At 38.6% G+C, this 17154-nt stretch overlaps 1 protein-coding gene and 1 long non-coding RNA gene across 2 annotated transcripts in view; one reads left to right on the top strand and one right to left on the bottom strand.

Moving 5' to 3' along the window:
* The window catches only part of LOC143214595 (uncharacterized), a 37486-nt gene extending 30819 nt beyond the window's left edge, over nucleotides 1-6667 (bottom strand). The window contains exon 1 of the long non-coding RNA XR_013010174.1: nucleotides 6517-6667. This is a non-coding gene — a long non-coding RNA (uncharacterized LOC143214595). The remainder of the gene's footprint in view (nucleotides 1-6516) is intronic.
* The window catches only part of LOC143214593 (tRNA dimethylallyltransferase), a 96684-nt gene that overhangs the window by 73010 nt on the left and 6520 nt on the right, over nucleotides 1-17154 (top strand). The window contains exon 5 of the mRNA XM_076435825.1: nucleotides 8348-8463. Within this exon, the coding sequence (XP_076291940.1) occupies nucleotides 8348-8463 (116 nt within the window). The remainder of the gene's footprint in view (nucleotides 1-8347; nucleotides 8464-17154) is intronic.

The following is a 17154-nucleotide window of genomic DNA, read 5'->3' on the forward strand; positions in this document are numbered from 1 at the left end:
AATCGCACTGCCAAAGAATGTATGAATATGTACCAGCATTGTAATTTACAACTAGTTAAATTTTATCAGCTACTAAATGTGATTAGTAGACTGCGGATCTTTTTGCAAAATAAAAATTGTCTGCGTCGTTTGCCAAAAATAGAAACTGAATCGACTGTTATTTCTTCCCTTAATCTTCAACTATAAAAATTTCAAATGGAAAAATAGTAAATAAAATACAGCAAAGTCCGATACGTTTTCAAATTACTCTTAATCCACTAAAATTATTATCACAAATAATTATGCAGCCACTTAATAATACACGTATATTTTCTATGACTTTCTAAGACTGTAAAATTGCAAATTTGCAAAACCAGTTACAATCTTAATACGTATAATTTATTAGAAATAATCAAACAGGAAAGCTCGACGTACTATAGATTCATGAGCTGCAACATTGTGAATTGACATGCGCATCTAATGTGGCATTATGATCCCCATGCACCGTTACATTGTGTAGCTCGTCTGAGGATCACTAATACGCTACTGAATCCTAAATCAACAATGCGTGACACACAGGAAAATGCAGATTAGAGGAACGCCCACTATGTTGATACGCAAACATCCTGCTTTGTCTTTTGGCAGCATCTTCGTGACATTACGTGTCCCTATGGCTTGTGCGAGAAGAAAGCGGTATGTGTGTGTGTTAATATGTTAATTAATATTGGCAGCTATGTTTCATCATCAGGTTACGTTACGTTCAGTTACGTTTCGATCGTAACCTTGACGAACGCTATTGTACAAATGTTTGGATACACCTTGAGTAGCTAAATAGCTGTAATTCAAACTTCCATCATTGGAATGCCGTATTACATTCTGTTTTTCTCTGTGAATAATGTGTTGTAATTTTTCATAGAAATTTCTGCTAATAATAGATATTTGGACCTTCAAATCTAGAAGTCGCAAGGAAAGTTAGATTCGCAGTGAATGGCGCTAGCATTGGCAATAGTCGTCGGTGGATTTACGAATTGGATTGACGAACACTATTGTACAAATGTTCGGATACATCTTGAGTAGCTAGATAGCTGTAATTTAAACTTCCATTATTGGAATGTCGTATTACATCCTGTTTTTCTATGCGAGTAATTTTTCATTTTCTGCCAGTAACAGATATTTGGACCTTCAAATCTAGAAGTCGCAAGGAAAGTTAGATTCGCAGTGAATGGCGCTAGCATTGGCAATAATCGCCGGTGGATTTACGACAGTGCAAGACAGGCTGAAGTAAACCGCTTCCCGGACAGGGTCGTGAAAATTCGCACGCGGTCACCTTCCACCTCGTCTACTACTTTTGTTTCGTCTGGAGAGACCTTGGCACGATTTGCGAGGTAACGAGGCGGCCGAGGCTTTCTAGTTTCTAGCCTCTGTTCCTTCGCTTTCTGTTGGCCACGATGAAACCGGAGGAATCGTCGCTTCTGTTACGTAAAGCCGCGTTCCTTCGCGGCGCGTTAGCCGAGTCAACGACAAGAACGACAAGAATTCATCGCCGTCCATCGTTGTCGACGTCGACGGAGCCCTTGAGTGTACCGTCGATTCTTCCAGTTCGTTTATCACGTGCTACATTGTGGGACCGGGCAGCTTCCGGTCGCGTTTCACCGTTCGACTATTCTGGGATCAGCTACCGGGACCACGTTTTTGACCGGAGCGCTATAATTGACTGACACAGGGCCGCCAACGCGGTACCTATGTTAGCAGTTTTTATTTCTACCGTGACGGTAATATATTCGGACGATCGCGTTAATTATCGATGCCGGAAGGGGCCTGTGGAACAGGGGTTGCCGAATCTCTGTCTGTCTCTCTCGATCTCCGATCTCTTGATCTTTTCAGCCACGATTATTTTCAAGCCCGCAATGTCAGTGACGAAAGAGCAGAACGTTTCGTGGCGATAAACTGCTCTGACGGATCCCAGTTTCGTTGAAACTATTTGGAACAGCGTTACATGCGGCGCTAGTAAATAAGATACGGAATCAAATTTATTGGCGTTCTACAATCACGTGGAGAAGATACTGGGCTCGATGGAATTCGAGTCCCTTTTGGAAACGTGGGTTCGATACACTCTTCCGAGCACTGTGGATCGTTGTGCAAAATAAACGTTTTCGAAAACAATTGTGTGAAACAACTTTCTAGACTTATTAAACGTATTTAGTATTCAATGAGACTTACTCGGACTTTCCAAACAGGTTGAACGTCCTCATTTAACCGAAATAAAGTCGTTCACCACAAAGGGGCAATTACTCTGACGTGGCTAAAGGGTTAATCAGAAGCAGGATCAAACCTGTCGCTACTTACTATTAAACTGGCCAGACGTACTCGCATCACTGTCAAACCCTTTCGGACACCTACAAATTTCGCGATACCGTAACAGCGTTGCTGCCTCTCTTTTTCTCACTTCCTGTCCATCGCGTGTGGACTACGTGATCATCGCTGAATTTTAAGTCTTGTAATAGTGCTCATCATTATTTAATTCTCTCTAATTGCTCGACAATATCCAGCCACGTTTTACTCGCCTTCTTGTTAGATTCGTCCGATGATAAATCCTGTCCGTTCGAAATAAATAATTTATACAGCGGCCATCAAAATCTTCGGAAAGTTATTCTCCTTTAAAGAACGTCTGCATCTTAACAGTAATTTCGTTTTTTCGTGTCGAGATGGCACTGCTTCCATTTTTTATTACTAGACTGCGGATGTTTATGCAATTTTAAGAAAGTGGAATAAAAGTGAATATTATTTCCAGTGGTACATACATAGTAGCACATTTACAGATCTGAACTAAATAGAAATTGTACTAAATTCCGTCGAATTTTATGATCTACCCATTTTTATGCGCAACATGTTTTGCGCGGTGCAAATTGCATTTCAAATAAAGTCGTAGGTAAATCTATTCCGCTACCTATCTCATCAAAATCTCAGCCCGACACTTTTTCCTGATGTTCACGGTCAACATCAGAAAAAATCATGCCTGCCCGTAAGACTTCTGACAATGAAACCATGAACGAGATTCACGTGTCTCTGTTCCTTTCTTGTTCCCTTCCTTCTCTCTCTCCTACAGTTGCCTCCTCCCTCCGCCACGTATCACGCCCCCCTTCTTCGACGTGTCCCCCCCGTCCGGGGGACACGTGGGTTAGGTTATACATGATAAGTGAAATGTAGTTGTGGCACGTCGAGCGTTATGTACCGTGTGGTCATCAAATACAGACTTCGGTGGATCTTGCGTCATTGACGGTGGCCGGTGCCCATGAATGAAACGGCGACGAGGTTCTCGGCTCGTCTCGGGCCCGCACGTGTAGAGAAACCCGCGAGCCCCCGTCGGCATTTAAATACGATTTAAAGCGAACGCGACCGAAACGAGTTGCGGAGGTCGCGTTTTATACATGCGGAGAGGAACGAGCGTGAGAAATGGTTTACCGGAGAGAGAGCCAGCCTCTACTCCTCTCCGAGAAGGAGTTGTTTTGCGTGCGAACGCCGACGCCAGATCATCTCGGCCAGGACTCGTTTTTTCTACGAATTCTCGTGTCAGCGAGTTAATTGGGGACTTAGCCTAACGGCTTAGCATCGCCTCGGGATCGACCGTTCCAGGCCCCCTTTGATCTTGCGGCGTTGCCCACCAGACTTCGAACGAACCAGTCGCCACACAAAGGGAAATATCAGACCCCCGCGTGACACAGGTATCGGCCTTCTACCACCGACAATTATCCCAATGATTTTTATCAACGAAATCAGCCGAATTTATTTAATATTCCAGTTCATCTTCTGAACTTTCACTCTCAGGGGACCAAGAATTTGCAACTTTTCTGAATATAATACTATGATAATGATAAATCTTTAAATTCCAATGCGAGGAATCCAAGATTCTGTAAAGTTCGACATGTTAGAACGCTGACATATTGGATTCCTCGCACTAAAATTTACAGTTTTATCATTGTTTCGTCGAACTGTATAATATTACATTCAGAAAAGTTGAATATTTTTGGTCCCCTCAGTGAAAGTTTAACCAAACTAATCTTCTTTGGAGCTCATGCTACGAAAACATGTTTTCAAAGATGTTCTATGACGTTTCGCCACATCGTGAAAAAGTGTATGTACAAGCTGAATTTCAAGCCTGTAATATTTCAGAGCCACTGTAGCTTCCTAAATACATGTCAGTGGACATTGTTCCGTTCTCTGGCGTCAGTTTATGAAAACTGCCTAAAGGAACGAAATCAATCAAACGGTATCATTAACTATCGGAATATTAATAGTTACCTCGACTTGACATTCAAGTTTATCTGATTATCGAGCAGTTTCAATGGAACGCGCCGCGAATTATTAATGTCGACGTAACACGACGTCGGTGGTCTTCCATTAAAAACAAAAGGAGGAGAGGAACACGTCTAAAGAAAGGAGAGGAATATGTCTAAACCGGTGTTTACCTTCGACATGTCGATGCTAACTTGTGTGTACACACTTTCCACGTTTTGTGTAACCACACTGTGAAAACCTCTGTCTCGTTATCTTCTAACGTTTGCGCGTGTTCCATTTGCTTATTTTATATCGGAATTCCTAATCGACTCGAGATCCTTCCCTTCAAACTTCTGTCTGTTTAATAAAGGGAAATCAGTGTCACCTGTTACTAGTCAAATATTCGACGTGTTTCGAGGTCAACGCTGGCAATCACTATGAGGCAGAGTTGGGCAAAAACTTTTATTTGAATAAAATTGCTATGCGGCAATGTGCTGCGAAGCTTTATGCGAACTCACATTTTAGCCCTTTGCACTCGGAAATATTTTAACTCGAAAATTAAACGTTTCTTCCGACTTAGAATATTTCCGTTCCCCGCGATTTTTGAAATTTTATGAATATAGGATTTTATGGATTAGTACAGTCAAACCTGTTTTTGTGCGGTCTTTTTTTATGCGATTTTCTGGTGCGATTTTTTTCGTGCGATTTTTGTTTATGCGGTATATGAATATCGAGATTCTGTTCGCCATATGTAAGTTCGCCGCGAGGTTAGGTCAATCTAACGGTGTTGACCACGGTGCATTATACAGGTGTGCCGACTTGGCATCTCTGTAACGTTCACGTTTTGTGATAGATGGGTAGTAATTCTCTGGCCGCCGCCAGACGGCGCATGAATCGTAGGTACCGTACGTGTGCGGAATGAGTTTGTGTGTATTCAGCAGCGTGCCTGAATACACCAAATCTCATTCGCACACGTACGGTACCTACGACCATGCGCCGTCTGGCGGCGGCCAGAGAATTACTACCCATCTATCACAGTTTTCTGAGGGAAGTCGGCACACCTGTATAAATTCACCGTGGTGTTGACATCACTATTTTTCTATCAGTCATTCTCTATCAGTATCATTTTCATACCTATTGCATTAGCCAATTTCATTAGGCATGCTCAATGTTCTTATACAGGATGTCCTGCTGAAATGAGATCAGCAGGATATCTCGGAAGACGTTGTCGTTATCAAAAAAGTGTTCCTACAAAAGTTGTTTGGTACGACGGGCTACATTACGTAGTATTAATTGTTTTCTTGTGGGTGGAGTGTAATTGATTAATAATGTAAACAATATTTTGAATAATGGTACAGTAATTTTTAGTGGCGCCTCAGAGTCGCCGCTCGAGTGTTAAGGGTTAACATTGACAGTTTAAGTTTGCATTTTCCTGATACATATGTATGTCTCAAAATATGTGTCTGCCGAAGAATTCTGTTCGAATAATTTTAACCGTGTGTCCTGACATCTCGAAGTTCGAAGACGATTTTTGAAAGTGACGCGCCAGGGATCCATGCGGAAAGAAAACAGCTGTTGTCAAATCGTACAGAATCGATTCGATTAATTCTACCGGTGTCCCAGATGTGTGACGCTGTTAACACCGTGTGCTCTGGCAAATATTCCAATGAATGACACCCTTTTTTGTTTGTTTCTAACGCGTACTCGAGAACCGAGTCACGTCGAAGCGGTTTATCGCCTCCGATAGATACCTGACCGGTCGGATTTTGCACGTCGACGATTTCGAGGACACGGAACTCTCCTAACGCGTTCTAGCTATTAGCGAGTTTGCACCAAAGGGGCGGAAGAGAAACCGAGGTAAGAGAAAAAAAGATAGAGGACCAAAAACAGAGAAGAGGATTAATTTCAAAACTTCTTAGAGGCCACCGATGTCGACGGTATCGTTCTTTTCTAATTTTTTCATCCAATGGTGCCGGCTAGCCTTCGAACTCTTACGTAACTCGCATAGTTCATTGATATCTCGAGCCCCTTTTAACGGGACGGATTATCTCGAACCGCAATGTGTCCTTCGGTGATCTGCACGCAGAGTTGGGCAAAAATTTTATTCAAATAAAAATGTCGAATAAAGTGGGTTTAAAACTGCCTTGGAAAATTATTTACATAAAATTTTTGCTCAACTCTGTCTGCACGTGAAAGCAACAGCCATATTTGTTCAGTGTTCCAACATCAATGTCTCACAATAATTACTTTCTTTTTACTCACACTATTGCTCGAAAGTGTTTCACTTTTATGCAAGGAATACCTAACACTTTTTCCTAATAGTAATAACTAAATACAATTGTGAAATCCACGGTGGATTTCCACGAGATTTTCCGAATTCGAATCTTCACTGTCTGCATTTTTAATTTCACATTAAAAACCAAACTTCTTTCCAGTAAAGGATATCCCTCTATATATGTACGACACGTGTCCCCACTTTCTAACGTATCGGTTTAATACTGAAACGTGTCAGAGACACATACACGTGATATCAAACAAATAACACAAAACAAATTACAAACTGAAAGTAGAGGTCGAAGAGAAACCTTAGTTTCACTTGTTGATTCAAGTTTGCGATGTTCTCTTTGAAGAGAGACATCGGCACACGAACCAACTGTATCTCATTTTTCTTGATTCGTTTTTAGCGATGAATGTTATCCCTAAATAGAGAATAGAGAAATTTTTAAAACGTTTTAATGGATTTTCCGTACGGTAGCGTTCGGTATAAATGAAGTTTATAAATAATCCTTTTAATATTCAATGATTATCCGCATTATCGTGTACTCAGTGAGCTGCATTTTAATCTATTCATGAATTTCTATCAGCACGTCGAGATGAAAACGCGATGGCGAGCATAAAATGACGTTGCTTCCAATGGAGCGATCACGGAAGATTATTAATCAGCGTATTCGCGGAACTCATTTTAATAACCAAGTTGCATATATTTTAAATTGAACAGCGAGAGCATAATAATCTAAAAAAATATTTCTGGCTCAATGAGAAAACCGTTCTCCTGTAAAAATATTCTTTTTCTTCAAAAAATAAACTCTCATAGACGTAAACAAACGACGCTGGGTTCAAAATCAATAAGAAAGGTGAATGGCAATTTGGTGTAGAATATTTTGAAGTAGCTTGATGTTTTGTGTTTCTTGCGTTATTGTATATAGATGACAATGTCGTAGTTAATTGATGATTTTTTAATATATCTTTTAAACAATTGATGAAATTGTATTAAGTAGTATAATAACATCTTGCAGTTTGTACGTTGTTCTTGGTTCTCAGCCAACAGCGTCTCGCAAATCATCATCGTTAATGATACGCCCTTCTCGCGGCTCATCTTCGAGTCTCTCATCCTCAGAATTTTTTGAACCACTTTTGCGTGGCACGTTCACTTACACAATCAGTTTGGAATGTCGTAGAAATCTTCCGGGTTGTGTCACTAGTCGCTGCACTAACTTTGGAACCATATAGCGAATGTACGTGACGAATAGACTGCGGACCTTTGAAGCATTTAGTAAAATCGAGTAGATGAAATACGAAATTGTAGGAAGAAAATTGAAGATATCAATATATGTATGATTTCTCATCTGTTAAAATTATTAAGTGATGAAAGAACAAAATCGAGTAGATGAAATTCGAAATTGTAGGAAAATTTAGAAAATTGGAGATGTCAATATATGATTTCTCATCTGTTAAAATTATTAAGCGATGAAAGAACATTCTATTTGGTTTCTATCGTTTGCAATCGACGCAGACAATTTTTAATTTGTATAAAGATCCGCATTGCTAGAAGCTTCATGCGAGTTCATTTGCAGCGTTTAGCAAGATAAGCGTATAACTGGTAATAGGTGGAGATAATCAGAAACAAAAAGAAAATTATTGAACGAATGACAGGGCGAGAAAAGGAATAGCGAAACGAAACGATAAGTAAACGACTAAAAGACGGTCAAGGATATGTCGAAAGCGGTCGACAGGGGAGCGTTTCTGGAAAGGCGATATCGTCGATACAGAGCGGTTAATTAATTCGAGCCTCCTTTCTCCGAAATTCTTGCAGACAGTCCTCGAGGAGCGGCTGGATAGCAGGGTCGATGCCATGGTGGAGACCGGTCTGGTGCAGGAACTGCTTGACTTTCATCGGAGGTACAACGAGCAACGGATTGCGTCCAACACGTAAGTGCAAGAGCTCTATCAGTAAGTGCTTTACATCACGCGACCGCTCCCCTGATTTCAGGATTTCAGTCTTTGCATAGGATCCGTCTTCTATTTAGGACGCAACGATTACTCGAAACAAAATTTCGAACTCGTGGATGATGGGACTTGGGACCATCTTCGCCCAGAGTTGGAGCTGGAACACCTGCAACGTTGTCCTGCAAATCCTGCAAATATTTCCTGTATGTCTCCGAATTGATTTATCAGTAAACCTACCTCCACTTCCAGATTTTGTATTCCACAATTATCGAAATTATGAAGATGTTTTCGCGGCAAATGATTAACTAAATACATACGGGGTGAGTCACCTAACGTTGCCGTCTTAAATATCTTTGTAGTTTTTAAATATACGTCAAATGTCTAAAGGACAAAGTTGAATGGTAAAAATTTTTGTTTCTATGTAATTTTTTTTAGAGATATGAAGGTCACCTTCATGTTTTAAAATGGAATGTCCTATTTTTTTATATCATAGATCGATAGAGTATCAAATTCTGAGTATAAAAGTGTTGACCTTCATATGTAGTAATACTTAACGAGATATTATTCAAAGAAAAAAGAAAATTGTTTAGTAGGTGTTTCCACTAAAAAAAAATCAAAGTGACCTTGAAATGTCCTCTATGTCTCCACCCACGCAGAAAATGTTTATGTCACAATATGCCCGCCGCTGTACCGTGCAAATTTTGTTCATAACATTTTTCCATATTATTACAAATAACGGATGTATTCATGGTGGACATAGTTATTGCCCTACCCTGTATACAACCTGAATCAAATAAATTTACTCTTGTTATTAAAGCCTGGTAGGGTTAGTGTTAAATCAATTTGGACACGCACAGGAAAAATGATGGCACTGGAGTGCACCTTAATCCAAAGTTGCAGATGTTTCATCCATTCCATTTAATTTCTCAGTTCAGTTCCGATGATTAACTATTTGTATTAGGTCAGCTTGGGGACGTTCAGACAAAAGATTAGTTAACCTTTGGATGACGGGGCTTCGGCCTACTTTGACCCAGGGTTGCTAAGGTTCCAGCTAAATATTGGTTATTTAGGTCCTATAAGATCAAAGCTGATCTTGAAGCAGAATGGATCCAGCTTTTGGCAGAGGGTTAATTGAAGAATCCGATGGCGTTGTCCTAAGCGGAGGGTTTTCGCGACACGACTATAGAATTGCGTTCCTCGAAATTCTTGAGTCACGTGTGCGCGATGTGCACGTGATCCTCGCGATTTGTAAGCGGCGCGGCTCGGCGCGGATCCAAGGCCCCTTCAGAATGAAGTTTGCTCGCCTCTCGCCTTACTCGCTTCCGGAAATCGCGAGCGCGTCGACCGGATGCCAGCGAGAAAATAAAGGAAGTAACCAGCCGCGAGGAAATGTATTAGGTCGTCATAGCAGCGCATCGTTCGCTCTTACAACGTGGAAAAAAATTCATATGCACGATAATCGCGTTATCGTGAGTATCTAAAATTCGCGAAGCCTGTACAGCGAGTCGAGCCGCGAATTGTTCTCATTAACGATCCTCTTGAAGGTATGTAGCCTTGGGATTGATAACGGTTTTAACGTCTCGCAAATAATGGATAACAGTGTTTCGATAGAGTCTGAAATGGTTGAAGTTTCGTCGCGATGTACCCAGCGTTAAAACAGGAATTGACTAATTTTGTATGTTGATTGCGATGGAAAATGTGTGCTGAAACTATAGCAATATGTACAACAATCCAGACCTTGACAGTGTTCGAAACGGTATTTCCCTGTAGGTGTACATATCTGCGACAAAGCTTCAGCTTACATCGTTCTCATAGAGTCATCGAATTCCGGGAGATTCAAGTAACCGGCATTAAATGTTTTGCTTATCGCAGTTTCTGTGCGTTTTGCGCCAATGCAGGATCTGTCGACTGGGACGCTCGTGTCAACGGGATTTTCCTCCTTTCCTTCGCTTCCGTAATCATTCCTGAACCGTCGTCTGCAAGCCTACATCCTTGGAATTCTATATTCCGTTCGCTTTCGTGATAAATAGACTCCGTGGATCTTCAAAATAAAAACTTCCACATTAATTCTGAGAAACAGAAGCTCTTTCCAATAACTTTAGCAAGTTCAAAATAATGTAATGTTCAAATTAATCTATTTTTTAAATTCGTACTCGTTTGAACACTGTTCGTATTGCAGGTCATGGTTTAGTGTGGACTTCTCCTACGAGTCTACATCCTTGGAATTTTATATTATGTTCGCTTTACAAAATAAAACTTTCGTACATCGATTCTAAGAAACAGAGAAGCCAAGTAAAAAGTTCTTTCTGATACTTTTAGCAAGTTCAAAATAATATATTGCTGTTCCTGAATTCTTTTAATCTCTTCCCTATTTTAAATCGTGGTCGTTCGAACACTGATAGTATTGTAGTTGATGTTTAGGTGTGGACTCCCCTTAAAGAAAGGTGTGCAACGATAAGGCGAGTTATCGACGCGTTTACGCATGGTACATTATGTCGACGGTACCTGCGTTCAGGGAAAAATGCGATGTATATGAACGACTTCAGAACTGGGTTTATTGTTCTTATTCGCTCTGTACAGTCGATTTCCGGTGTTACAACCCCTGTGGATATATCCGCTACAGTTTTGATTCTCGTTTTCCGATAAGGAGTCGCATACCTCTGCGAGAATAAGATTTCAAGAATAAGACTGCATATACAAAAATTGTGTTTCTTTGAAGCATCAATATGCACGTCTTATTATATTCATGTAGAATGTTAGAACTAAGAATGACATAGTTTGTAAAGGTCATTAAACTTCGGAGCATATGCTGATTAGCATTAATTTGACTAATTTGACAGCATACCATTTCTTATCTGTCGACTGCTTAGTAAATGTATTCATTTCTTCATAGAATTAGAAATACATCTATTTTTAAACCGGGTATATCATTACTAATCTGTCATTAAACATACGTAAGAGAGCAGAAAGTTGTTCATTAGAATTTTTAATAAATTTTATTAACGTAACTGTATAAACATTAGTCACACATACTGCTATGACGATAATACTCAGACAACGTATTAAATATCACATTTTTAGACATGTTTTGCGTGCATAAAAAGTATTGATCATTCATTTATTCTTTAATCTTCGTATCGAGTCTCCCCCTCGGCCATAATAAAGTAATAACACGATTCATGCGAGGCTTAGTTACATTGTGCGCGGAGCTCGTGTAATACTAAATTGCAGAAGCCGAAAAAAATGATTGATGCAGCGAAGATACGAGGAGTCCTTATAAAAGGGGAATCATTAATTTCGCGGCATTAACTTTTTTTCAAGATCGTTGCACCGTATTTTTTTTCTCTCTCGCCCCATCCCCCAATCGATAATGCACCCCGAATTTCCGCTGGTTCGATTGATGCTTAATACCGCTGACAATTATCGCTAATTATTACCGGTCGCATATGCGTGCAGTGTGCGCGCCGCTGCACCAGCGGCTATGCAAATTATACCGCCAGGCCAATTTGCAGTCGGTTTCGCTACGGCACGTGCAGTGCGTGGTACACAACGTGGAACCACCAGCCGGGAGAAGGTTCCAACTGAATTACATTCGCGCCTAAGAAGTTCATGGGAACGAGAGTAGCCTAACAAGTGTGCGGCCTAAGTGAACGTTATTATCTTTGAGAGCGCACGATTATAAAGAAATTAATTCAAACTGGCTCGCAGCTTTCGTTCAAACGGCTGATTAATCTTGATTTTTTCTAGCTTACCCTCTGTCATTACTATCATTGTACCCTGCTCATTCAACTTCATTTTCTATTTAACACGTATCACATGCTCACACCTCTCGGGTCTTTCTTATATTTTCTTCGATTAACTTCGCACCTGCTGTATTTAATTAAACTTTTTCTGGCGAATCTAGAGCAAAAATATGCAGACCCATGTCCGAGCGTTTTTGATAACACTCATTATTTGACTGCGGATCTTTATGCATTTATTCGTAATTATGTAAAAAGACTATTAAGGGGTGAAATTAATTTTTATTTAACTACTGGTTCCCACAATCGATGCACAATATTTTTATTTTGTATAAAGATCCGCAGTCTACTCATTATTTATAAAGATAATTAACATTTAATTTCATGATATCCAGAAAATATCTTGAAATACGTGATCTTTTAATCATATCTTAATTTTTACGGACTGTATCTGAATATTATATTAGGTCGGAAAGAAAGTTCTTACGGTGTTTGTTATTTTGAGTTTATAATAAAAACCGCAAGAACTTTCTTTCCAACCTAATAGATGATTTATTCACCAGAAAAAGTTTCGTTAAAATTGACGACCCCACCACTGTGACCTCTCCTTGTTAGTAGAAATTAATTTTTAATGGAAGAAAAGAAATTTTTTTTAAATACATAAATAATGAAAAGTTTGAACTCGCGTAAAACATTGCTCGACCACTTATTGTCACATACCAATGATACGAAGTTTCAGTATTGTCTTTTAGGTACAGGAAAATTTATTAATGGAAGAATTATGGGTACGTTTGAAAGTCGTTACTGTTCTTACAATGTATCAAACATTTCCGACGAGTGGTTTCGTCGATGGTTTCACCGTCGACGACTGGATACACAGTTATTGTGACAGTGTTTACAAATAGTCGACAACATCTGGCTCGTGGCATACCGTGTAGATCGGTAACGATGCTTGATGATTATTACAAATAGAGGTGTGCATGCCCGACGTATCCATTCTACGTCAAAATGAAGACAATCGTGAAATGGCAGGTAAAGAATGTAACGGAACTGTTGTTTTCTCGCAATTCACCACGAAAATGTCCATGGAATGGTTTGCAAAATTGCGTGAACTTGATTTACTATTTTTGCGTGGCGAATTCACACACTGTGAAATCCACGAAATATCGGAAATGATCCTTTTTAATTGAATTTAATGTGAAAAGTTAAAAAGTCTAAAAAGTCGAAAATGGATTTTGCGTTGGTCAAATACAAAATTATAAGACATTACAAAATTTGTACGATATTGTTATATTATTCTCGACTTATCCAAATGATTCAAAGAGGAAATGCATTTTTATTTAACTTCCGTTTCTTACAATTGACTTGGACAGTCTATTAAATGGATTGCTTGGAAGAATTATAAAAGTGTAATACTATTGCTCAGCAGAATTTTAATTGCTAAATGCCAGCAGTGATCTAGCGATACTTGATAGCAGTAACAGCTAAGATAACAAATTTAAAGAGAAAAGATGGCGCTACCTCTTGAAATCAGTAATTTAAAACTATCACTACATTTCCATGAAGTCTAATAAAAATTCTTCTTAGCACCAAGTGAAATTAATGTGCGATCAGTATTTCTGTGTTTTATCATTCGACATGATAATCTAACAAAATACACGCAAGCTTCTTTTGCGAATTAATATGTGTAATCCGATATACATATTTTCGCAGTGAATTACTCGAATGTTTGTTAGGAGTAGTGCACGTGTCGCCATTTAATCAGAAATACAATAATCAGTGAATCTTTATATCAAGAGTGTCGAGGAAATCATTATTAACAACCGATAATCAAAATGTCAATTCCTCGCGATATGATCGCGGTTAATCAGAAATGCGCTAACATTCCTGCAAATAATAATGATAAAACATAGCGATAAATATAATAGCGGCGGCAGGTAGTGATAGAAGTATTGACATAAACAATTAAGATAACAGCGACAGCAATCGTCGCGAGCACTTGCTAAGACGTTTTCTTAATTTTATACAACAAATTAAGTTAACGCACATTAATTTTATACACCAAATTAAGTTAATGCATATTAATTTTATACAAAAAATTAATTTAACAGATGTACATACAAAATTAATTCAACTACAGTCACTCGGACAAATATTCGGACGCTCTGAAAAAGACGATAACTTTTTTAATATTGTACTATACGATTTGAACTATTTTTGGGAAGCTAGAGCAATTAGTTTACTACAGGATGAGGGAAAAACTTTTTTCAAAAATAGCAACTGAACGGAATTGTAGAAAAAATACTAAAAGTTGCATTTTACAACTTATTTATGTGGGCCTATATTGAAAATTTAACAAATACGTTTTGTAGATCTGTGTGAATTAAACATATTCTGAAAATTTCGTCAAAATCGGTCGACGTTGCAATGAGGTACAAACGTTTAAAGATGGTAAAAATTTCAGATTTTTACGATTTTCGGCGTATACCTAAGAATTTTTACATCTTTCAATGGCTGTCGTTTTTTCCTGCATCAACCAATTTTGATTAAACTTTCACATAATTGACACAGATCTACAAAATGTACTTTTCAAATATTCAATACAGGCCCACATAAATAAGTTGTAAAATGCAACTTTTAGTATTTTTTCTACAATTCCGATCAATTGGTATTTTTGAAAAAAAATTTTCGCATCCTGTAGTAAACTAATTGCTCTAGCCATAATACTAAAAAAAGTTCAAATCGTATAGTACAATATTAAAAAAGTTATCGACTTTTTTAGAGGGTGCAAATATTTTTCCGAGTCACTGTATACATATACAAGAGAAAGTTCTACACAAGGAAAGTTATAAACAGTAGGTAAATCATGACGATTATATTATTCTTATTTCAAGGAGTCTATCCAGACCAGTCTTCTCGAAATGACCGAGGACAGTAGCGATTTGACCACATTTTTTATATGCAGCGTATCGTAATACGCCTCTTGATACGATAAGTGAATGAGAAGTACCGGACTGTAAGGGCAAAGCAACAACGAGAAAGTCTCTATCTAGCTGCTCATAGTGATCGGTATCCGAGAGAAACGAGGCGGACGCGTTAGATCTGATGGTTGTTTTCTATACTTCTTGTTCAGAGTATGGCAGCAATAATGGTGAAACCAGGCATGCTATAACTCTTTTTAGAAAATGTTTTATACGAGCATTGCAGAATAGTAAACTTACTGTTTCATACTCGCGTATACGTAACTATAATGTAATTGTCTGATTGTAATCAAGTTCAAAGAATTGTAGCAAAAAGTTTTTGATAACTCAGATTTTTCTCTCGTGAGTAGAAACTGCCTGTACTGGTCAGACACACGTTAGTCGCATCTTTATATTGACAATATGATAATATGATTTTATATCATAATCCTTTGATTTAGTGTTCGATTTGACGAGACTGAAATTGCAAAAATTTCTTCACGATTCTCTTACGAGCTTTAAATGCTTCAAATGCATGGAGCTCTGCAGTCGTGTAATCACCTGATGCACGTTAGCGTTGCCATTGTGAGCATACTCTGCATTTTCAAGACCAGTAAGGATATACCGTAGAGGTATTCGATTCCTCGCGACTCACTGTATACATATATCGGGATATCCATTTACCATCTTATATCAAAGGATCAGTGTTTGATTTCCTCTGAAGCAGGGGCTCGTGTATTGTGTACTTTTTCTTAAATTCTATCGTAGATCATATTCTTCTCTCAATAGCACCAATCTCTTATCCATAAAATGAAAAATAAATGCAGAATACAATACAAAATAAAAAAGTTCTGCATTGATTGTGGGATTCAGGAATAACATAAAAATTGATTTCATCCCTTATAATGACTTTGTCACACTGAAAACAACATTACAGTATTCTTAAATTTTTCTATTCTTTTACTGTTTTATGTTTCATGCAACGAATTTCTTCATGAATGCTTCTTCTAATCATGCAATTATTCTAGGACGGAAGAAATATTTAATTGTCAAGTTAAAATAGCTCCGAATGCGAAGGGTTAAATAATTATACCACGCAAGCTTTTTAGAAAGATATTGTTAAGTTACATAAAGCGAAAGTATGATAAAATTCTTGATCATTAAGACGTGTTGTATACGTGATAACACAATCTTCCGTCTCACCTTCACGAATCTTTTCCGGTTGAGTGACAACCGCTTGTCAATCGATAGTGACAGATCGGTACGATACACTTTTCACGGAGCCGGTAATGAAATTTTACACGCCTCGTTTCGCACGATTGCCTGGTATATGTCACTTTCCCAGCCTGTCAGTTTTTTATGTAACGATGTAACGACACGTCTTCAAACGTAATCACACCGGTCCACAGATCGTTTCCGATCGACTGGACGTAATAGAATATCAATTAACGTGCTCACTGTGGCTCTAAATTGTGAAAAAATTCTCACGGATCCGTAGGACTTTTTTCGATCCGTCGGAACGTGTTGAAATTGCTTCGTCAAACCGTTAACACTTTAAAAATAACAGACGCAGTACTGGTTGAAGCATGTGCAGAATGTTTCTAGTGCTATTTAAATGAAAATTGAGAAATACAGGCTTCGTTTAACATGTTCTTCGACGGGGTAAATAGTTTACAAAATATTCGAAAGTATCGGAGTTTAATCCGATTGGGGCACGTTTCCCCGTTATCCGATCGAGCTCAAACTTTGCACAGATATTTTTGTGATTATTCGGAGCAATGCTGAGGGTGCTGTAAAGGAAATTTTGGCAAACCTTCTTGACAAGAGTAAATAAAAGCCACCCTAGTGTACACAGTACAGGAAAATAAGGGGATAAGGAATAATTGGGAATAAATTATTACAAAATGACACAACTGTTTTTGTAGAAAATCCAAAGAGTAAAAAAGACACCTGTCACGCTAGAATAACCCCTT

Source organism: Lasioglossum baleicum, chromosome 12, assembly GCF_051020765.1.
Source record: "Lasioglossum baleicum chromosome 12, iyLasBale1, whole genome shotgun sequence".
Lineage (NCBI taxonomy): Eukaryota > Metazoa > Arthropoda > Insecta > Hymenoptera > Halictidae > Lasioglossum > Lasioglossum baleicum.